At 44.0% G+C, this 24,360-nt stretch overlaps 1 protein-coding gene across 1 annotated transcript in view; it reads left to right on the top strand.

Annotated features, from left to right (window-relative positions):
• The window catches only part of CELF4 (CUGBP Elav-like family member 4), a 696,303-nt gene that overhangs the window by 665,080 nt on the left and 6,863 nt on the right, over positions 1 to 24,360 (top strand). Inside the window, exon 14 of the mRNA XM_031060278.1 lies at positions 6,432 to 6,598. Within this exon, the coding sequence (XP_030916138.1) occupies positions 6,432 to 6,559 (128 nt within the window). The 3' untranslated portion in view covers positions 6,560 to 6,598. The remainder of the gene's footprint in view (positions 1 to 6,431; positions 6,599 to 24,360) is intronic.

Raw genomic sequence — 24,360 nt, 5'->3', positions numbered from 1 at the left:
AAATTACTTGAATATTCTGAGTTTCCAATTATCTCATCCCACAGATGGGAAATATTTAATACTAGTTGTTTAGCACAGTCGTCTGTTACTGACTGTTCATACATTAAAAAAATAAATGGATGGATGGATGGGATGGATAGCTGGGTAGACAGATCTCTCTTGGACATGATTAAACAGCAGTGGAAGGTTAAATAATCCAAAAAGTCATCCAACCCTATTAGACACTGGAAAACAGCTATGTGCTATGCCCTTGCTCTGCAGACGCACTCCTTTATTGAGTATTCCAGTACCCATAAATCACCTTATAATACAATACCTTCCAATGCACACATACATTATAGAGCTACTTACATACAGATTGTATCCTGAAATTCTTTACAGCACTAAAAAATTGCAGCAGCTAGTACATTGTGTAAAGAACACAGCAAGGTAAAGACCTTGCAAAGCAATTAAAGGGAAACCTCCATTCTCTGATAAGACTAATAAACACGGAGAAAAAGAAACTGAGGAATTAAAGAGACTGAAGTAGCAGGGAAGGTCTGAGGAGCAGGTGGGCAGGTCCTCATGGGGGGAGAAGGACAGGAGGTGCTGAACACCACCCTTCCCACAGGAAGACTACTTTGATGTGAGCACCTTACTGCTGCCTTCACAGCAAAAAATGCCTCCCTAGATCTCACCTTCCACTGGTCAGTAACAAAAGCAAGGAACCCATGAGCTGAGGGAACAGTTATATTAATAACCAATTGTGTCAATAACTAATTCCTTAATTACTGACTCAGATTCCTGGAGGAAGGACAGGAGGGCAAGGTCTCTGGTGTAACCAATTACCAGCGCTTTCTGCAGGTCCCTCCATTTTAGTATTCTCAAACACATGGTGTGCCTCTTGGGGCTGTCCTGTGTAAGGCCAGGATCTGACTCCATGATCCTTGTGGGTCCCTTCCAGCTGAGGATATTCCATGATTCTGCTGCTCTAGTCTGGCCGAGCTTCCTTCCTACAGCCTAGGGGGAAGCACTGCAGACACAAGGGAAGCACAAGGCATGGACTTCTCCTTTGCTAGTGCCTAGGCCATGTGCATGGCATTTCTCTTTCTCTCCCAGAGGCTGAGCAGCAGATCCTTGCTCTTCTGTTACTCTCATTTCCCTCTAGTAAAATGAATATGGGTTGCATGTCAAAAGGAAAAAGCTCAGAGATGCTCTCCTTAGCTAGTGACTTTCCTAACTGAAGGAACAAGAAGCACCAGGAAAGATTCTTCCTGGCAGTCAGACAAATATTCTGAGGGCCAGAACTAGTTAAAAAAAAAAAAGTCTGGTCTAAAATGAGCTAATAACCAGCAATTTCTACTTGCTTCTGTTGCAGTGTCTTGCAAAGTATATCTCTGAGATGGCAGCAAGTATTGCCAGAAGGCAACCCAGTTACATGAGTGGACCTGCTGTACGATCAGCTGCCCACAGTTCAGAAGTCTGGATGAAAAGCTTGCATCTGGACCTCACTTGTGGTCTTGACTGATTTAAGGGTAGTTCAGCACAGTTACCATGCACAGGGCTCCATCCAGAGGGAAGCTCCTGCCCGAGAGAGACAACGTGTTATTCCAACCTGGTAACAGATCATCAAGAGGCTGTTTTGCACATTAACCACTAATTCTACTTGCTGGATGCAAAGCAAACCAGAAAACTCATAAGGACCAATTAAGGATCCATGGAAACATAACTATTTGCTCCTATTCAGGACTGCTCTTAGTGCACAAACTAATTCATGGACATGCAGACAAAACATAAACAAAAAGTTTACGGTTACAAAACAATCTTCAGATATACTCTGACATAGATTGTGAATTCCCTTCTTTATCATCCTCGCTGATTAAAAGAGAAAAACAGCCCTTAGGTAATATCTGTTACATAAAGCCATTGGTGATCGTGCTGATCATGTAATGAGAAAGGCACAAAGCTCCCTCCCCACGTCACACCACAAGAACCTTCTCTGGAAGAAAGGGGGAGAAAATAAAGCAATTCCAAAATTGTACCCCAATTTCTGCCTACTAGCAGTTAACACAGTCCTGTAGGAAAAGAGTAAGCCAGAGAAGTAGTGGGCTCTAACAACAGTTCCTTTCCTGGAAGATGCTGTGCAAAATCAGAAAGATCAGATGCCCTCTGTTGCTGTCCTAGCAGCTTTCGCCATTCTCTGCCGCTTTTGATAAATCATTTATTAGAACAGTGGTTTACATAATCCCTGGGGGGGAAAAAAAAGGGAAAAAGAAAAAAACCCACCAATATCCCCCCCATAAAGTAGATTTATCACAAAATGCTGTCCTCCTACCAACTGTCTTCAGACCAGAACATATATTTCTCTGATTATTAATTAACTGATGCACAGAAAGAGCTTCAAGCTTTTTAACCTCTCCCTTTCTCTTTTGTCCTTCAAGCATGTAGATGACAATGCAGGGGTGGTGTTCAAAACACAGAGCGCAACTGTAATACTGCCATCATGTTTTGAGCCCACGGGCTCAAATACTAAAGCCATTTAGGAACTGAGTATTTAAGTTATTTCCCCAGCACATACATTCTATTCCTAGTCATACATGTTCAAATCTGTCGTAGTGCCATGAATCCTGCTGACACAGATGAGGAGAAACAAAGATTGTTGACTGCCAATACTGCATGTAACAACACAAAAAAGTCAAATCTGCCAGTAGGTATCTGACCTGAGAAGAGAAAGGAATTTGCTGTTGTTAGCCCAACATGCCTGTCTCTCTGCCTATCCTTTATCCGCTGTAAAGTCCCAAATCTCAGGATAAGCCATAGCTTTCCTTCTCTTTGTAGTTCATCCAAATACCTTCCACAATATGAAACACAGCTACTTATAAACAATAGGAAAGGGGGAGACTTGGATGCACCAGCAAGTTCTGAGCATATCAAGGCCCCTGAAAACCAAAACAGTGAAATGAAGCTAGAGTAATTAGCTGTTGTGTCCCTAGAATATGATCACAAAGAAAACATACTTTTGGGCATTTGCCCATCTCTTTCTGCAGGTTTTGAATCCCAGTTCCTCTACCCTCAGCATCCAGCCAGAGGAGATTTTATATTGCATCAGTGAATACCAGAACAACTAAGGAGAAAAAAATCTGGTCCAACTCTGTAGGCAACTAATACCAGAATCAGAGTACAACTCCCTGCTTCATTATCTGGTCTAAATGAAATATAGTGAGCAAATGCACTTCTGATCTCTCTTATTAGTCCTATTTGTTAAAATGCTGTACAGAATGAGGAAGTGGGCTAAGAATTCCATCTCAAAAACAAAGTGATGATAAAAACTGGTATAGCTTCATGAGCTTATCTCATGGCAAGGTTTTTGCAGAGGCACAACTATATTAGCACCCCAGCACAAGGGCTTATCATCCCTCAAAGGTCTAGTCTTGGCAAAAGTAGAGAAATAATAATCTTCTGTCATAGGGGACAGCATTTCTGGAGAGGTTTGATTCAGCAATTAACATCACTCTGGGGAGTGACCCACCCAGGCATTTAGACAGTCAACATTCTACCTTGAGATGTCACTCCTAACTTATGGAACCAGGTAGATCCCACAACAGAGGTTCCTTGATTTAAGCTGGGTGACTGTATTCACTGCAGCATTTGAGCATTTGAGCGCAGCTCAAATTCATTTGAGCACAGCTAAGGGTGTCCTGATAGAAGAGAGAAATCCTGCCCTACCCTCCACTGACTGCTTTGGCAGGACCTCCACTGATTACTGTAAGGTCCGAAAGTGTCTTGTTCACCAAAGGATGGATGTGCAGGCACAATCTACATGTGCACATGTAGGCAGCAGGAGGGGCATCCCAAAAGGGCATGTAGCAAGAGTAGAAATCAAAGTTCCTAGACAAGGTATGCTCTCTAAAGGCATGAGCTAAACAACCATCCAGCCGCAGCCAACTCAACTTTGATATTGCATTGCTCTGTGTGTGTCAGTAAAGTAAACATACCTGGCACTTCTCCCTAGCACTGGGGACAGCTGGCACAAAATGGCCTACACCCAAATTATTAAATTCTCTCAATTTCCAGAACATCATGGACACATCCAAGTTAACCACTGAACACTGCCTGTCTTCTGTACTAAAACTCACACTTTGTCCAGGAATTGTTTGATGTTAAACATTAGTAAAAAAAAACCTCAGCACTACAGATTATGAGGTACCAGTTTCTCTGAACTTCCCTGGAACAGCTTTAGGCTACTGTTTTAGATGTGACTGGTGTGTGTTGGCCAGGAATATCAGCAAACCAGATGTGATTTTTAAAAACAAATGGGTTTCTTTACATCCTATATTGAAGGATATCATACCTTATATCATATAGACAACATATTTAAGGTTGAAACTCAAGTAAGGCATCCCCAAGAGAGTTCCCAGAAGTATTTTAAGTCTGAATGTACTTGGGTGAAACCAGGAAGTATTTTGTTTGTTCCATTGCTGAGAGTGAATCATAGGACTTTGTTGATAGATTATTCAAGTAGTTAAATGCAAACTAGTAACATCACCAGACACTTACTGCCTAAAAAGTGAGGGTAAGAGCAGATCCATTGCTACTGAATAAAACCACAGCTCATTACTCCCTATAGCCCTCCAGTTTTCTTTGATGATTGCCGTGGGGCTTGGGAGTACTTTTTGTCTGTTTGTCTTCAGAGCTGCAGTGTTGGTACCTCCTCATCCAGGGGGTTGGCAGGAAAACTGTGAGGACAGCCAGTTTACTAGGAGCCTTGGCTTCAAGAGGGGAGGACAAAGAAGGTTCCCTATTTATTCCATTGGCCTCCCTTTTAAAACCCCATGGGGTTTTTTCCCCATGTGCCATACTCCGCAAACCGGTTGTCTCACTTTGAGACACAGACCATGGGTTTCATGGCCTGACATGAAGTTGCTTTATTAGCCAAGGTCAGGGAGCACAGCTTAATGCCGGGGTGAGAAGGTGCCGTTGCACGCACAGCTCTGTGTCTTTTTCAGATGCAAGACACCCTCTGTCACCTGTGAGACACTTCAGAGGAGGAGCCAGACCAGGCAGGAGGGGCTGCAGAATGAATCCACAGCACAGCCCAAGGCTGTGAGCCAGGCCTGGTTCTGCTGTCAGGAGCAGGTGTATACCTGGCAGCAAATGCTCAGCATTAGCTTTTTTGAGGGGCTTGCAAAAACCATCTCTTCATTTCAGCCTGTCTGTTGAGCAACACCAGGCTCCTAGGATTGATTTGTGCTGCCAGGGCCTTGCAGGGGTTGGTAAACAGATGGCTTTGTCTGGAGAGCAGGTTGGTCCAGGCTAGTCTCAGGTTTGTGCTCAGAAATGTTGTTGGCACTCAGGGGCATTTCTGGCAAGAGGAGCAGAGGCAATGCATGTACAATGTGATGGTCCCCTGCCTCACTGATATCTCAGACCCATGGTTGCTCCAGCTACAGCCATAAACATCATGGGGAAATTAGGCCTTTTTTTTTGGATCTAACATGAGAAAAAATTAAAAATATAAATAAATTTTTAAAACAAAAACAAACAGAAAAAAAAAAGTAAAGTTACACCAAAAGCTCTCCCCAGAGCTGGATCTATTAGAATGCATTAGCTGTGTGCATCCTGTGTGGTTGACCTATATTATTTCATCAGACTGCTAGAGAGCAAATGAAGACAAAGAATGTCTTAGGTGACCCATACATACAATATTCAGTCATTATAGTTGTTTCTAGTGCTGAATGTGCTCCATGGTTGACTGGGAGATTTGCTGGCAAAATTTGAAATTCCATAGGAAAACCATGTTAGGAAAGCACTTGTGTTCATCTCTCAGCTGCAGAGTAACATGGAGTTTGCAGAAATTGCCAGTGATTAAAGCTCTTCATATTGCTTGGCAGGCCAGAAATCAAACCATTCATCCTGATTAATACAATATTTATTAAATTCACATTTTACTTCTATTGCCATAATAAGGAGGTAGCAGTATGTGTGTCAGGTTCCCCTCATCCATTAGTATTGGAAGGCAAAGAAAAGGTTATGATGGGAAGTTAAGGAAGGTTTAGAGGTTTACCCAAGTCACAATGGAGGGACATAGAGGAAGACAGAGTGCCTTGAGACCATGCATGACATCTGCTGACTCCCAGCTCATAGGTGACCCAAATCTTGTGGCACCAACATTTGGATCCCTGTGCTCCACGTAGTCTAGTGTTCAGACTGGCACTCAGACCAGGCACTGTCCTGGGACACTGATCTGTAACAACCCCTCCTATCCTTTGTCCCACATTGGCAACCATCCTGTCCTCACTCTCCTGCCCACCTGCCCACCCTCCTTCCTGCTCACTTCCCCCCTCTCAGTGCCCTCACCCCCTCCCCATGTTCATTCTCTGTGGTCGTTGCATGTACGTGCCTTGGCACCCTTCAGCTCATTAAGTCCCATGCCTTGCCTCGTGTTTTGACAGGTTTTGTGAGTTTTGACAATCCTGCCAGTGCCCAAGCTGCTATCCAGGCCATGAATGGATTCCAGATTGGCATGAAGAGGCTGAAGGTGCAGCTGAAGAGGCCAAAGGATGCTAATCGTCCCTACTGAAGGGTTGTGGGAACCACTGGATACAAAGCACTAGCACAGGTAACTGCATGGGGGAGGGGGTGTCAGCTACACCTGTAGCGTCTCTCTGTGTTGTAGACCCTCGAGGAGATTCAGCTCTGTGACTCTCTATCTTCTACCTTTTTGACTCTGGCTAGAGCCACTCTGCTCAGACACGCACCCGCGCATAGACCAGGAACTGTTTGTGTGTGTGTCTCTTTAGAAAAAGAGGTGGAAGGATGCTTAACAAGGGATAAGACAACTTCCTCATCCCAGGGGCATCCTGCATCTCTAGAAAGTGTTTCTGGTCACTAGAGGAGAGTCAGCAGCTGTCCTGATTCCCCCTGCTCAGTGAAAGAGAGCATTTCTGGTGCTTGAAGACAATCTGCAATTGAGAGGTGGGACTGGGCTGCAGTTTAATCCCAGGTGACTGGACTGGGACAGTGTCTGTCTCAACAGCTCTGTGTTGCAAACGTTTCAAAGCATTCTTCATTCTCCATGCAGTACAGTCTGTATCCAATTCCATCTCAGCATAATAACTTAATGTAAATATGTCTCCCTGACAACCAAATAACCCCTGATTTATTTCATCACAAACCCAAGAAATTAATAGAAGGACCCATGTTCACTTCTTGGTCAGTTGTTTTAAACTCCTGTGTGTAGATAAAACCCGACCAAAGCCAAGGGAGCTTAGCTGGAGTAAGGACCTGGGGTCTCGTTTTTAGGCTCATGTGCCATGTATTGCTGGAAAGAAGCCAGCTGGATGTTTCAAGGGAACTTCTAATACATGTAACAACACCAAAAATATCAGAAGCCACGGCTTGTTTCATTGGAATCCAAACATATCACCAGTAACAAAAATGAAGATGTTTCTGAAAACGGAAATATTTTCCACCACTGGCTGGCTCTTTCATTAGATAATTCTCTGAAAAACAGAAATATAAACCCCTATGTGTTTGTTTACAGAGACAGGAAGTCCTCCTGTTGTTAAAACTGTTCCACACCAGAGATTCCCCAATAAACTCAGCACCTAGGGAGGCCCTAAGCAATTTGTACTCCTGAATTAGTAATAAAGAGATTGGTTAGGTGACCTTTCTATGTCATTTTAGCTGTAATGTCTAAGATTCTGTGATTTTTATTCAGGCCTCTTTTGATTTATCTAAGATAGGCAGGAAATCCCTATCTTCAACTTTCCCAAAGAAAAACAGAGTGTTTTAATTTTTCACTGGGATCCCAAATACCTTTGAAAAACATATTTTTCCAGTCTTCAGAGCAGTATCCTTTCCAGTGAGAATTCAGGAATGGGTTCAAAATGTCTTTGAAATAGGTGCTGCACTGAAGACAGCATAAAGGAGATTAAGAAACCTTTCAATAAACATATTAGGTGCATGTGCAGGAAACAGCCTCCATAGTTTAGAACCTCCTTTATATGTGACTATATGAAGATAACCATCAATGCATTTTCCCCCTTCAAAAACCTCTTTTCTTTTCCTTGCTTATGGAAAGGCCTCTTGGAAGCTTGAAACCAAAACATGTTGCCATATCCAAATGCTTTTTGCTTCATCACACTGGCTTTTATTTCTGCAGGCTTTGCTGGGTGAGGGCGGGGTGTGCATGCGTGCAACTGTGCGAAAGCAGGGGCTGCCTTTGCCAGGGAGGCTTTCTGTGACACCTGCACAGGGATCCAGGGACACAAAGGTGTCCCTAGGTAGGCACCAGGCTTTATGTGCTTGTTTCTCATGGTGGTGTCAGAAGATGCAGGGCTGTGAGTATCTGTGTTGTTCAAGATTCACCAGTGTGAGTCTATGGTGGTTTTTACCATCATGGCTCACCATGAAGTGCTCTGAGGTCTCAGCTTGTTTCCTACAGAATATTACTTACTATTAGGACAGAGATTAGTTGCTTGGGTATTTTTTTCCCCCCAAAAATTTAATTTAAATTATATAAAAAGGAATCAGCAGGTAAAAGAGTAATATAATTCCATATGTATCTCTTAAGCATTTTTTTCCTTTCCTTTGCTTCTACTAAGCAGAACAGTCTTGAAGAGTTGCCTCTAGGTAGGAAGTCCTTTAGCTTTCCTGGCTTTTATTTCAGCTTTTGTACTCTGCTGTCCAGAAAAATCAGTTTTACCACCAGACCACTTCCACCCTTGGCTTAGAGAACCTTGTTTAGAGACTTGTTTAGAGACCCTATCAAAATGTATTTCAGAGGTCCTTGTTCTCCTGCATACTCTCACCTGTTGAGCCTGTTGCAGGAGCTGTACCCAACTTTTAGCAGAAAGTAATTCTCCCGGAAAAAAAAAACTTTATACTTATGTTTTTCCCCCTGGCAGAAGGAATTGAACAGGAGTGTATGTGGTCCTGGGAGGATACTGCAGGAACATTCCCCAGGGGAGAATTTGGGTTAGCACAGGGAGAACCATGCTGCAATAGGCTGGAGAGGACACTTGGGGACAGCCAGGACACCCAGAAGGTCACATGGGCTTAAACCCAGGTCTTTCTCCACCTCCTCTGGCTCCCAGGGATTGGGAACAGTGATCCCAGCCCTCTAGAACAGGCAGGATCTCAGTCAGGAAGGCCACAGGGCAGCTTTCCCACCAGGGCTGGGCAATAGAGATCAGCAGAGGGCTGAGCCCTCAGGAATAAGCCTGACTGAGAGATAGGGCAGCTGCTCTTGGCTAAGCACAGTATTATTGTACCTCCACTGCTGGCTCGATTTGCAACTTCCTTTAACTGATAGAAAGATAATAACTCCACTGTGATTTTTATCTGTCTTTACTTTGGATGCAGCTCTTCAGGGTCTTTAATTCCAATTTGAAGCGTATGTGTAATGATATTGACACCAGAGTAATTACTCATGTGCTTCAAGAGGATGCTCAAGAAACTTTTCAATTGGGATTTTTCCAAGGAAGGGCTTTTTTCTATCGAATTGCTTTCAAAACATAAGTTGCCAACAACAACAAAAAAAAAATCAGCACCCAGTTTGATATAATCCACCAGAGTGTTTTTTTCTTAACTGAGAAAGAAAGGGCCTCACTAAATTTTAATTCTGGACACACTTTTTGTAAAAAAACTTATAAATCTCCCTTTTGGGACACAAGAAGTCCAGGCCACAGTGATTTGAAGTCCTTTGTTTTCATTGCAAGCGCTCTAAACTTGCTGTCAAGCACTGAAAAGGTTTTTGTGATGTGGCAGATAAGTCCAAAGCTGCAGCAAGCAAAGCCCTGAAGAATTCAGATGGCAAAATGGCTGTCCCTGTTCTCTTTTTTCTTTATAATTAAAGAGGTGGCTGTAGGGGGGAAAAAGGAGGGGAGGAATGACAGGCTGGGAAAAAGCAAAAGAGAGGAGGATCATTTGGGGCAACTCTGCCAAAATCAGTATATTCTATTGCCAATCCCCCCCTCCGCACTAGAAAGCAAGGACTCTGAGACACTCCACGTGTCTTTCAGATAGAAAATGCACGAAATTAAGAATTATTAAGAAATTACAAGATTACAATTAACAAAAAACTAACCTGAAGCCCACATCTCGCTTAGGTGCCATTGCTAGGAGCCCTCCCATGCCCTGTGCAGTGCCTGGGGCTGTGTGTGAGCCCTGAGCCCCTCCAGGACAGGCAGGCACGGTGGGACAGCGCTGCCCAACATCTGCACAGCTCACAGCCCCTCCAGAGCTCAGGGCAGAGCACAGAGCAGCCCAGGAGCACCCAGCTGATAGATCAGTAAAAGGCACAGCACTCAACAGCCCTGGAAATTCCATCCATTCCCCTCCTGTGGCTTCGTTGCAGTGGCTGGTCACTGGCAAAGTGATGTTTTCCGCCTCAGACAGACAGACACTCTGCTGCTGAAGTTTTATTTAAAGCTAAAGATGCAGAGACATTTGGGTGAGACTAACCCAGAGCACTGGCATGGAACTGGGCGAGGCAAAGTGAGTGTGAGTGAGACAAAATGAGTGAGGCAAAAGGGAAACAGAAAAGTGGAAAAAAAAATAGAAACAACATCAACAGCAAGATTATTTTAGCTGCGCTCCAGAGTAGTGACAAAACATTAAATGGATACAGTGCCCAGGCAACCTGCTTCTATAAAACACCAGGGGAAATAACATAGGCCAAAGCTCAAATACAAAAATAAGAAAAGATTTTTCAGGTCCTCCTTCACTACTTTTTGAACATGGACTGATGTCTGGTTTATTGTAAAATGTGTGAAATACATGTTTTTGCAGCTGTCTGGAATAGGTGGTATTTTTACTCTGAGAATGGTGGGGGTTTGGGGTTTTTTTTTTGTTTGTTTTTTAGCTTTTGGGGGTTTTGGGCTTTTTTTTGTTGTTGTTTTTTTTTTAATCAGAGGGTATATTTTACCAAACTGGAAAACTTTGCATTTTTCTCTTTTTGATCCCTAATAAGAGAAAAAATACAAGCAACCCAAACTCCATTTTAAAGTAAGATTATACTATCAGCCAAAAATAAAACAAAAAAGCAAAATTCCAAATTGCCATAAACGAAAATATGTGAGAGGAAAACTTCTGTCTTCTCTTGTCATTTCAGATGGCTTCAATGAGAAGTCTAGTGAAAGTGTATTTTTTACTGAAATTTTTGTTGCTTATGCCTCCCAGATAGCTTTCTATTACCTCTAGTGAGAGGCTATTCTGCAGCTGCATTGATCTCACTGTTTTCTATTAGGCTATTCATCTTGAGATTCATCCCAAATACCCTTTTTCAAGATAAAATCCCATTTCTTGTAGTTATGCCTCCTACAATCATGCTAACCAGCTTCTCTTCCACCTGCACAGATTATTGTTGTTTCCCTCTTTTAGTCATCACTTAGATCGTTTAAGACTTGCTTACATTATGGAAATTTGCACTAGTATAATTGCATCAAAACAGTACTCCAGCACAAGCTTTAATATGAATGAATAAAGAGAGAAAAAAAATCAGTGCAGCTTAATTTTGGAAAGTCTGTTCAGGTACTGGAAAAACATCACCTCAGCCAATATTTTTTTCTGTTCTTTGGATTACTTTTGTTTTTCATTTCCACTGACACCTGTGATTAAATTAAGCATCACTCACTGTGTTTACAACCTAAACTTTGTGCTGTTGTGCTTGTACTGAGAGAATGGAAGTGAATTTTAGTGGGGGAGTCTAAAACAGGACCCCTGACGGTGTTTGAAAGACTGACAAGGAAATACTTTATTTTTCTGTCTGATCATTTTTAACCTGTCTGTCCATTTAAATTACTGATAACTTTATTATGGCAAAATTCTCATGTCTGTTCTAGAAACCACAGTTTCGATACCAGAGCATGCAAAATCCCATTTGCTAATTATTTTATTCTAAGATTGGCACACAATACAATGCACTGATGGAAAACGACAATAATTAATTACTGCATTTACTCCAAAATTACAATCACTAATTACTGCTCTGAGACTGAATTCCATTCAGCAATATTTGGAACTTGTTCTTCGTCAAAGCAGGGCAGCTTTTCAGGAGTATTGCTGTGTTTGCATCTAAATGAGTCCATGTAGGTCACTAACGGATCTGCACTATTTGTCATGGGAGTGATAGAGCAGCATAAGGCAATACCACAACACTTCCCTTCAGTTTGGAGCAGGAATTCTTCATTAAAACCCAAGTCCCCCCCACCTTTTTTTTTAATGTTGGAGAATGTAAATACTTCAGAATTAAATAATAGATATTAAAGCAGCCTCCTACTTCTCATCTCGCTGTGATACTCTTGGCCCTGGTGCTCTGAAGTAAACTTCTGGAGAGTTGTGAAAACTTTTGCCAAAGACTCAGCCAGCAAAGAGCCTTCTGAGTTTTTCCCCATACATACAACACTGTGAAAAGACCAGGAGCTTGTTATGGTGGTGCCCTCTCCAAAGGCTTCCAACAGCAGAACTCCTAAAGCTCCAGGGTTGACTGGAGAGAGGTAACTTCATATTCAGCCACTTGACCAAGATTACTGTGGGAGATAATGTGGACAATGTCACACAGATAACGTAAGTCAGATTTTAGAGCTTTTCTGGGCTCAGTGTAAACTTCAGTTGCATCAGTTAATGGGCAGCTGCAGTAAGCTGGAAACAGCAGCTTTTGAAGGAAATTTCTACTGGGTTTTTTCAGCACGTAGATCTGCTGGGCCAGTGCATGAGGGACTGCAACTTGAAGAAAAAACAGAAAATATAAGAAAAGGAAAGAGTAGGTGTTTGAAACAGCAGTGATTTGAAATGAGAGCCAAAGAGATGGAAAAACACAGGAGACATCCATAGCCAAATTTTTTGTTCAAGCAGCAGCAGCAGCAAACACTGACAGAATGAATCCTCTGCTAAATAAAATATGTACAAAACGAATGAGAGAAGGCAAAGGCCCACAATGAAAGAGGATTGTGAAAACAAGCACAGTCGTTTTTCTACAGGACCTCCCAATAAGTTGCAAGTCAGCAAAATCCATTGATGCTGGGACATTGACAGAGAGATGTACTCACTAGTGGGCAAACAGGAAACAGGCACGTTATCAATTTGCAAATGCTGCTCAGGGAGAGACCAAAGAAAGGTCTAGAACCTCAGAGATGTTCTTCTCAGATGGCCCCATATTTGAAGGCAGATAGAGCTGTCTTTAGTGTGTTCAGTTAATACAAACATCAGCACCATTAATGTGGTTTTTTGCCCAGGTAAAGACAATATGAACACTAGGCAGGGCACAGCCCTCTACATCTAAGAAGAAGGTTTAAACCTTCTTCCAGGGAAACTGGAATTTCACAATGAAATCAGAGTTATGATTTAGCCCCAACATATACACAGGACTCAGGTCACTTGTGCAGCATTGATCAGTAAGCTGAAAATTATCTGATCTTTTTGTCACTGACCTTTGAGAGCTACTGCAGAACCATGAATTGAAGCTCTGTGGGATAGTGTTTGGCACTTGCACTGTAGAGATAAAGAAAAGGGAGGCTAAAAAACTCCATGAAATTTACTCTGCCGGGGAAAACTGCTACAGGAGTTGGCAAGAATCTTAATAAGGGGTTGCAGAGCACTCCATCAATGTGAGCACCTTAAATTGATGTCCTTATGGTTTGGAAGGCATATACAATCAGCTGCACTAGAACACTGTTTCTCGTTCCCACGGTTATACCCAGTGATATATCAAATGCAATAATTGCATATTTGAATAATTCATAGGTACGGTAACTTTAGCCAGATACAAGTGAATATCAAAACTCTGGTCTCTGAAGTGTTTGATTCAGCTGTAGCAGAGAATTGAAGGTTTACGGTACAAGCCTTGTTTCTCAGGTGTCTTTCATCCAGCCCTGTGACTGCAGTCAGGAAATAAAAAAAGAAAAAAAAGAGAGTTTTTATTTCAAATGGTTCATTTTTCCACTTAGCTGAGCTTCATCCAACCTTTTTGAAATATTGGGTAGAAGGCTGAGCTGGAGGGGAAAGGAGAACAGCAGTCAAGTCATTTCCCAAGCAAGAAGCAGAGTAAATGAAAACTCAGTGCTCTGTCTGGAAAAGTACTAACCACAGTCGTGATGGGGCTAAGTTCTTGGGCAGCGTCAATCACCAGCTCCTCTGAAGCCAGTGAAGTGACACTGATTTATGGCAGCCAAGGATTCAGGCCCACTGTTACTTATTTAACTCTAAATGTTCTCCTGGCAGAGATGTTTCAATTATTTGCAATTCAGAGGGAGATGCAATGTCACCATTCTGGCTGCTCTGGTCTTCTTAGAGCAGAGACACCAAGGAATGACCATGGCCACGTCCAAATATCACCATGGCTCATTTTAAAAATGCCTTCTTAGGATAATGACTTGCAAACAGAGGAAAATCTCTTGTACCCATGGAAAGCTGCAGCTCCACACTATAGTAATCCTCTTCAGAAAGCAGATTTCTCCCATTTATTGGAAGATACATTCTCCCTCCCCAGCTCTTCACATACCCCTTTTTCCTGAGTAAAACAGATCCAGCAGCTGGGCTGCCTGAAGCATCTATTCTATGCAGAGCAATAACACTTTAAAATCCCCACAGTGACGAGATACCTACCTTTGAAATTTCTGGCTCTGTGATGCCCAGTCCTTGATGCCAAATATATCTTCTGGTTTATTTGGATGCGCTGTAGACCATAGTTGTCGTGGTAGACCCTTAAAAGCAGGTTGTTCCAAAAGAAAATAGGTTTTCACTACCTTGATTTCTAAGGATTTGGAAACAATTGGGCCATCAAATCCATGGGCTGTGCAGTCAGCTAAAAATTTGTCTTTGCTGGATAAGATTCTCTATTTTTCTCTACTTTTCTCTACTCTCTTGAAGCATCTCCACTCATGAGCAGAGGTTGCATCCCATTTGCTGTGATGTATGACAAGTGAATGCTTTCCATGCTCTTTATTTTCCTCTGTGCATTCTCCTTGCATGGTACATATTTCTCCATCATGGCAAGTTGGACACTGGGAAAGGAAACCAGACAGGCAGCCCAAAGCCAGCTGTAGGAAACTGGACTCCTACATGTCAGTTTTAAGAGATTTGCTGCTTTTAGAAGGGTTTTTTTCTGGGGGGTTTCTGTCTTCTGCTCAGGTAACAAGAGCATTGTTTAGTACAGACCATACAAACCTTGTTACACAAATCCCAACAGGAGTTCCTACAGGCCTTTTTCCCATTACCCATGAAGACCATTGTAATGCAATTTAGAGAAAGGTGTACAGATCCTCATCAGGAGTAAAGGAATAGCTCATACCTGGAGAAGTATTCCTACACTTAAACCTGAATGGAGGAATTCATGTCCTTTGATGGCTTTGTTGAAAAGCATGTGACGTGCTGTTAGCAATTAGGAAAGGCACACAGACTGGCACCATGGTTATCTCTGGGGTGTTTTCTCTTTCAGCACAGACCCACTTCTTGACAGCCTGACTTCTGGTGCTCACCGGGGACTCCTGGAAGTAACCCCAGGATACCGCTTAGGATTAAAATGCAAATAATTTCTTTCTTCAGAAATGCTCTAGAATAAATGAGTTGTCCTGAGGTTCACAGGTATCTGAAGAAGTGCTGGGCCTGTCCTTCATCTGGGGAAAGAAAGTAGGCTTTAAAGGAGTGATGATGATTTGTGCCAGCTAAAGGCTTGCTGTGGGATTTGGCCACTTACACTCAGGGAGCAGAAATCTTCTGCTTTTTTTCTTCTAATCTTTCAAATTGCCGCTGTAATTTTTTCCCCAAGTTGTGTGTGCTCAGTGTGTTCTGTCGATGTGAGAAGTGGTAATGTCACTCTGCTAGGAGTTTTATGGTTCACAGAAGGCAGGATTTGTATTGAGATAGACAGATAGATGGATGTCTGGTGCCTGTACACAATGTATTACAGAGATTGACCCAAAATTTTCAACACTAAAATCCCAAACAATAGACTGAGGGAATCTCTGTCTGGGAGATTTCAGATGGATTTTATATCTTTTTTTTTTCTGATTAATACAAGTCTTTAAAAGCATATCATCCCTGTCCCTTTGCCCAAATATTTGGAGAAGATCAGAGTAAAGAAGGATCAATAGCAAATAAGTAGTCTACATTTTCTCAGGTGTCAATGTAAAGGAGGTCAGACGTGCCTTACTGCGGGGGGAAGGGAAGGATGCACAGTTAGGGAAGTCTGGTGTGCATTCAGATAAGGAACATTCACTGGGACAAAGGAGGTGAATCCTGTTGCCCATGCAGCTGGTGAACCCAGGGAAGGGGCAGTGATGCTTATGTCCCCCTGACCAGCCAGGCTCAGGGCCACCCTGAGATCTGGGCTCTCCCTGCACATGAGAGGGACGTGGAAAGGAGCAGAAGTGCTGGGAGCAGTAGGGACACCATCCTGCACATGAGAGGGACGTGGAAAGGAGCAGAAGTGCTGTGAGCAGTAGGGACACCATCCTGCACGTGAGAGGGACATGGAAAGGAGCAGAAGTGCTGGCTGATGGGAGCAGTAGGGACACCATCCTGCACGTGAGAGGGACATGGAAAGGAGCAGAAGTGCTGGCTGATGGGAGCAGTAGGGACACCATCCTGCACGTGAGAGGGACATGGAAAGGAGCAGAAGTGCTGGCTGATGGGAGCAGTAGGGACACCATCCTGCACGTGAGAGGGACATGGAAAGGAGCAGAAGTGCTGGCTGATGGGAGCAGTAGGGACACCATCCTGCCAAGCTGCCTGCAGAGCCTGGAGCTGCCTCCTAATGAAGGCGGGCGGCTGGTCACAACTGGAGGCGAGCTGTTCCCCATTTCTTTGTGCTCCTCAGAGTGGCAGGGATCCGCTCTCCATCAGAATAATCCAATTGAACAAAATGATTCATATTAGCAGGCACATCTGTCTGAGGCCAAAGCAGAACCCTGGTGTTAGTTTAATAAATGGCGTTCATTAAACTCAGCTGAAAATATAATCTGGAGAGACTGATGGGGTGAACAGAGCAAAGAATAAGCAAAAGGAGTTAGCAATTATCAGATGTCATTTGTTCTACTGGTACCACGGAATTGGAGCTTGTTTGCTGAAATCTTAATTTCATTTTGCTGAGGCAGAATCCATCAGAGAAGCTTATGCTGCAGCTATGATTCCTGTTTGTCAGCCCTTGGTAGGCAATGTGGCATTTTTCTTTCCTCCTTTTCTACCAGACAGAGCTCTGAAGGAGCACAGATCCCAGCAGAGAGTAGAAGGGCAGGAAAAACTGAGGGAGAGCAGCCTTTTCTTTGCCATGAGAAGTCTGCTGAGTAAAGTTCCCTGTGCTGCAATGGAGAGAACATGGGCAGTGCTCTGGGACAGGAACTTTGGGCATTTCCAATGCAGCAGAAGCCATAAATATCCCCAGCTTCTCTGCCATTTCCCCTCCATACCATGATGGTGTATAAACACTTGACTTCAGGAGCATTTTGCACTCTATAGGGTAGGGACCAGTGTTTCCACTGGCAAATGTTTCCCTCTTTTCAGACTGTAAAATGTTGGGTCCTTCTTGGTGGTCAGGTCAGGGAAACTCCTACAGCTGTGCACTGGTGGCTGTCCAAGGCAGCACAGGGGAGCAGGCACAAGCATCGAGGTGCTGGAGGCAGCCCACATATCCAGAGCTTAACCCTGATGGTCTGGGGCTGCCTCCTTCAGGCCCAGCTCTCACCCTGCTCCAGCTCAGCCAGCTCAGTTATCTGGCATTAACATTCCTGGCCATAAGTCTCCACACAAAGCACTGAATCCAGAGGGAGTGCTCTGAAGAGGGAGAGCTGCCTTTCCCAATTTCTGCTGAGCAGAGGAGAGCTTCTTGGGACTGACTTACAGAATGGTCAGCATTTGAAGATTGGCTGGACAACCTGTTCCTTGCTTTGGTTTTGTTTAGTTTTAACTTGTCCCTGCGGGTATTCAAATGGTTCTTGGTGTGCTCCAGGGGAAGGCAAAAAAGGATTTTATATTTATAGACTTGCCAGAGCTATCGAGTCCTAGCCAGTTAGAAAAAATCAAAAGAATAATGGAGGAGAAGGGAAAGCTTGACCTCATGAGCTTTCAGCGTTGATTAGTTTGTTGGTGTCAGGAACCTTTTCTTGTTCAGGGCAGACTAACTGTGAAATAACTTTTTCCCCCTACTCTTTAATCTGTCTCCTGTATTCCCAAGGGGAAGGAGGAGCTAATACCTGCCTTCCTGGAGCTCTCCTTCAGAGAAAGCAAGTGCACAGACTTGCGCACCAGCAGTGAGGGGCTGGTGGGTTTGGGTTTTTTCTGAGATTCATCTTCTCAGCGTGCCCTTTGGCAAGAGGCTGAACACCTTCAATCTCCCTCAAAATTGTGTAAGAATCAGCTGCCGACACAAGCTGCTCTGGAGATGGTCAGAGGTTTTTCTCACCCTGGTGAGCAGAGAAGAGGGAGGGAGATTTGCAGAGATGGGCAGCATCTTTCTGATGTTTGCCGTGGATTCCACCATCACAATCAGGGCTCCTTCACGGCCATGGAAGTGGGTGGGACATGCACTGAATCCCAGCTCTCACCCACTACCATTCCTCACACAGGTTAATCCCGACCTTCTTGGCACAGGGAGGAGCACAGAGGCTTAGGTTGTTTAACATGACCCTGTCATTTGTATGAGACTGGTGAGAAACTTGCTGAATTTGCTCGGTTCAGCTCTGTGGATCAGGCAATGATAGCACTCCCAGGCCAGCACAGCTGCAGGCACAAGGGGACATGCTTCATAAGCACAGGCTATCTGAGGTGACAGTGAACCAGAAACCCAAAGAACTGAGACTGATCAGACTCAACTGGATGCAAATGGAATTTGGGATTTATTTTCAATAATCTTTTCAAAGTTCACTGAGGTAATCTTATGAACCAGACATCATGGGAATCAGCACATTGGTTTTCAGTGCTTTCAAAAAAAAAGTTTTGTTTTGGATTTCTTTTTGAATTCTCAGACAAAAAGTTTTGACTATTTTTAAGCAGTAATAATGTTTGACTGATCACCTGCATTTTCTACCCAGAAAGGCTTTAAACAAAAATGTGATCCAGTTCTAAATTAGAATCATATAAATACCTCAGCTATAGCAGTGAAATGAGTCATAGACATGTCACATGCATAAGTGTTTTCAGAATCAAATTCTGAGACACTAAAATTCACCAAGAGATGTGAATTCCTCATATGGAAACCACTCCAACTAGAAGGTGGAATTCTTGTCTTATCTTTCTCCAACTCAGAAAGAGTTACCAGCTCCTTAGCTAAAGTATCTTCTTTTAGAAATTTCATACAGAATTTGGCTTCAAGAATGTTTGTGGGATTTTTAATAAAAAATTATGAATATTTAATAATTAATAGAACTATGTAAGCTTATTGAGTCATCCTGGACTTTAATCAATTTGAAATATTTGGGGCACCAATTTCCACCTTACTACTCCTCACTGGAGGTACATCAGAGCTTTAGTGCAATTAAAATGAAGCAGGAAATATTTTTAGCTAATTGCACTGTGCACCTTGAAGGTAATTTGAAGCTGCAGGCAAAAAAAAAAAAAATCAGAAGGTGTAATTGAGTGCTGCAAGCTGGGAGTTTGTGTTTCTGGCTGCATTCTGATTTAAACGGGTATAGAGACAGGGCATGGGGCTGGACTGCCTTGGCAGAAGGAGAGTGAAATCTCACCTCTGGAGAAGAGTCCCAGGATGCCAGCAGCCCCAGCAGCCCTGCCACTGGCACAGGACCAGCTTTGGGAGGGTCAGAACATGTTCCTGAAAGGGATGTCAGGCTGGGAGAGGAGCTGAGGTCTCCTCCTTTTCCAAGCCCACACAGACACCACTCCAACACATCCTTCCTGTACCTGCTGAGCAACTACAGACCAAATCCTTCCCATTCCAGCCCAGCAGGCAGCTGTGGGCTCTTGTTTCTCGTGGCAGATGCTGGAGCCACTGGTGGAGTGCATCCAACACCTTCCTGGGAGGGCACAGGCAGCTTAATTGTACCTGCTGAGATCTGTGAGCTGGACTCCATGAGGTCATCCTAGGGGTCTGCTCAGGAAAGGGAGAGGGGAGCAGGATCCCCACCTTACTGTCAGCAACAAAACCAGAAGAGTGTAGCAGTGGTTTGATCAGCATTTTGATAAGGTCTAGTCAATCTATAAAGGGAAAAAGCAGAAACAGCAGAGACTGGGCACAGAGGCTTTCTTACAGCTTCCCAATTAGACTTAGTTCTCAACCATGTACATTTTTTTAATTAAACTGTTGGTACAATGCTCAGGAGATAGAAAACTCCTTGAGGCCCTCTTGTAATAAAGAACCTTTCATTGTATGCAGAAAGGCAAGCTTAATTTCCTCTCCCACCTAATATTCATCTGCAGCAAAAGCAGGGGTGAGCACTCTGTATGAGGCAGCATAAATGCTCCTCAGGGCACAGGCCCCACTGATTTGGCCATTGGGAGGGAAACAGGCTACATCCTTTGCTGCAAAATAGCCATTTAACACTCATTTGACCTTTACCATCGCTGCTGCTCAAAATGACCTGAGCTCATTGCATTGATCTTCACCTGCAGAGCTCTTGATTGGCAAAGCAGAGCTGAGAGAGGGAAAAGAGCCATGGCTATGTTTGCATGAGCAAGTAAATTCTGGGTGCTGCCGAGGAGGATGGACAGGGCTGTGACCACTCAGACCCTACCGAGCTGCAGCCCTGGGGGTGGGCAGAGCCCCCTCCTGAATCCCAGCCCAGCCCTTCCTCCCACCACACACCTCCACCCCTTCTCCAGGGCTCCTCCACCACCCCTGTGAGCCCCAGCCCGCCGTGGCCACCTCCTGTGCCACTGCTCAGTGCAGGGTGAGGAAAGGCAGCCCTGCTCAGGGAGCCAGTGCCATTTTCTGACTGCCCAGGCTGGCTTCTGCAGGAGCAGCTGCTCCGCTGTGGTGCTTTTTCATCCGCTGCTTGAGACTAATGGCTCCAGAAAAATAGATAAATCAGAGGTGACACAGCTATTGCTGCTTGACAATTTTTCATCAAACAAGCTGGGGGAGGAGGGGATGACCAAAAAGTGACATTTTGACCAAACTGGATGTTTCCGCAGCAAATTTTCATTCCAGTAGATTGAAAAAAGAAATGCAAACAGCACAAAAAATGTAACTGTCTTGATTAAAAATGTTGGCCTTCAAAACACTAAATTCCTCTTAAAAATTGACTGGTTTTCAGAGTGATTAAAAAAGGCAAAAATTAATCTATTTCACTGGCCACCTCCCCCATCCCAGACTTGTTTTGTTTATTAACTAAAATATTCACAGGAAAGAAAGCCAAAATAATGACAGTTTTCCTCCAGAAAATAATTGTCATTTTTCAACTAGCTCTTAATGCAACGTAGTTAAATGAGAGCAATCCTAGTAACAACACTGCACAGTAAGTAAGTCATACAATTATTTGAAAGAAGGGCACCGCAATTTAAAAGCTAATTTTTATCATCACCTTTAATTTATAAATGGGAAAAATGAGGCAGGGTCATCAAGAATATAAGACCAAAACAAAACAAAATAAAAAGAAAGAAAAAAACCAAACAAAAACCCCAAAAACAAACAAACAAAAGAAAAAAAAAGAAAATAAAAAATTAAACATTAGCATTAGAAATGCTGGACTCCCATCTCCCTGTTAGATCACATAGGCTTCTCTTCTCTGTCTCTGTGTGTGTGCAATTGTCTCTGTTGGTACATATGTACATGTAATACCTCTGTACATATACATATGGATATGTTGGTGTGCATTTTCATCTATATACCCCAAGAGTCCAGGTAAATGCGTTGATGTCTGGTATAAATCATCAGGCTTCTTTTAATCCCAGCATGGATGCCAAGTCCCCTTCAGCACGCTGCCCTTCCCACTCTAACCCATTTGGGCTCCGAATCTTGGGCTCACCACACAGCCTTAGCAGTGGTTGTCATAGGGATGGAGTCTGTTTTGGAAAGCCCTGCCTCCATTTTCCACCTCTCCCCAGGCAGGAGCTGCAGGAGGGGGGAACCTCTGTGGGTTGGATTGGGGTACAGTGCAGGGGAGGACTGAGGCATAAGGAAAGCAGAGCCACCCCGCAGCACTGGGGGCAAAAACAGAGAGGGAAATTGCTATAGAAACAGTACAAAAGGCAGGGGAGAAAAACGTGGGCTGGAGTTTTAATCATATTGATCTGCTTCAGGGGCAATAGCTGTGAAGGTCTGTCACAGGCAGCACAAACACCTCCAGTTCCTTCCAGCAGGTGTGCATGGCCACAGGCTCCAGCAGACAGAGGGACAGGATTCTGACTGCAGTTTTGGGTGCCAAGGCACACATGTGTTTAAATGGAGATCAATAAATGTTGTATAAAGGTGAAGAAGTTGTCATATGCCATGATCAGTGTGAGAACAGGAGGCTACCACTTTCCTGCTGGAAGAAGTGGTGGTCTTTGAGTTTCATCAGGGAGAGGTTTCTCAGCTCCAAGGCAAGGAAAAAGTCTAGAGATGATCAGCAGAGACTTGGCTAATAAGGACTCAGGGGACACACACGGTAGAAATGATGTGGAACTGGAGGCAGTAGATTTCTGCAGTGGAAGAAGAACCCAACCTGGCAGCCCACCACGATGGTTGGCACAATTTTGTGGTCCTGTGAAGGACACAGAGCAAACTTGTACCTGCAGCTAGCTGCATTTGCAGCTCAGCAAATATACAGGGACAGCTCCTGTGGCACTCACCAGATAGTCAGGGAGTGCTAGGCTTGTGCCACTTGCACACCCCTCTCAGGTCATCTACCTGCTGTAAGGGTACAATGGAATCATAGTACAGATTAGGTTGTAAAAACACCTGTAAAAGTGATAAATTCAGTCATTAACACAGCACTGACAAGTCCACTACTAAATTCTGGCTCTAAACACCACGTCTATATACCTCCAGGAATGGTGACACCACACAAGGCAGCCAGTTCCAGTGCCCAACAAGCCTTTCAGTGAAGAATTTATTCCTAATATCCAATCTAAACTACTCCTATTGCAACCCAAGGTTGTTTTCTCTTGCCCTGTCGCTGGTTACTGGGGGGAACTGAGGCTGACCCCCACCAGTCTGCAACCTCCTTTCAGAGGGAGAGTGATAAGGTCTCCCCTCAGCCTCCTACTGTGCTGGGGAGCACCACTCCTGAGCAGCCCCAGCTGGATGTCATTCCATTCACCAACACCCTCTGGGCCCAAGCATCATCCATTTATTTACCCAGGCAGCAGTGCACCCATCCAAGCCACGAGCAGTCAGTTTCTTCTGGAAAATGCTGTGGGAGATGCTGTCAAAGGCTTTACTGAAGTCCACATGGACACATTCCCAGCATTTCCCTCATCAGCTAAGTGGAGCACCTTGTCACAGAAGGAGATCAGGTTGGCCAGGCAGGACCTGTCCTTCATGAACTCAGGCTGGCTGGGCCTGCTCCCCTTCTTGTCCTGCATGTGCTGCATGATGGCCCTGAGGATGATGTGCTCCACAAGGGTCCCCAGCGCTGAGGTCAGGCTGACAGCCCTGTAGCTCCCTAGGCCCTCCTTCCAGCCCTTCTTTTGGATGGGCATGGCTCTGGCTAACCTACATCAACTGAGACTTCTCTGGTTAACAAGACTGCTGATGAATGATGGAGCTGCTTAGTGAGCACCTCTGCCAGCTCCCTCAGAACCCAGAACCACACCACATGGGCAATGATTGTCTCCCATCTCCCAAAATGCAGAACTTATCCTCACAGTCCAGCCAGACACTGCTGCTAGAAGCTTTACTGCGACAGAGGTGTTTGTAGCAACAGGACAACTGTGCTGACAGCACAGGTTGCAAGGACATGACTAGATTTATGTTTGTCTAACCAAGGCTTTAACTGAGATTCATTTACCCTGATGGTATAGACCTAGACTGCAACTATTCCCTTCACAGCAAGTCAGTCAAGGTCCTCATTATAACCATGAAAGAGATACTGGTTCCTTTTGCCCATGACTCACAGTCTTATCTGAAACAGTTCCTAAGCATGAGTGAATTGGGACCTAAAATCCCTGTGTGTCTCCACTAATGCTGTCCTAGGCTGATCTGTTCAGCTGAGGATGTCTGCATCTTGAATTCCATCGTTAGGATTTCAATCCCTTATTTCTCTCCAGTGTTGAAGGAGAACAGTCCCAGGACGTTAGGCACTTGCTGCTTCCAAAAAAAAAGTTGGACATTTACCAGATTTATTTGGGTATGGTTTGCTCAATGGAGCAAGACTTTGGGCATGTCCCTAGAGACTATCAATGTGTCTTCTCCTGACCACTGACTAGGTAGCTGCTGCAGACCCGTGCTTTAGAAGAGCAGCTTCATTTGGTGCTTGAAATACAGACAGAAGTTAGGCAGACAGGATC

The sequence above is a fragment of the Geospiza fortis genome, unplaced genomic scaffold, assembly GCF_000277835.1.
Source record: "Geospiza fortis unplaced genomic scaffold, GeoFor_1.0 scaffold49, whole genome shotgun sequence".
Taxonomy (NCBI): domain Eukaryota; kingdom Metazoa; phylum Chordata; class Aves; order Passeriformes; family Thraupidae; genus Geospiza; species Geospiza fortis.
This window is presented reverse-complemented; position numbering and strand designations above follow the sequence as displayed.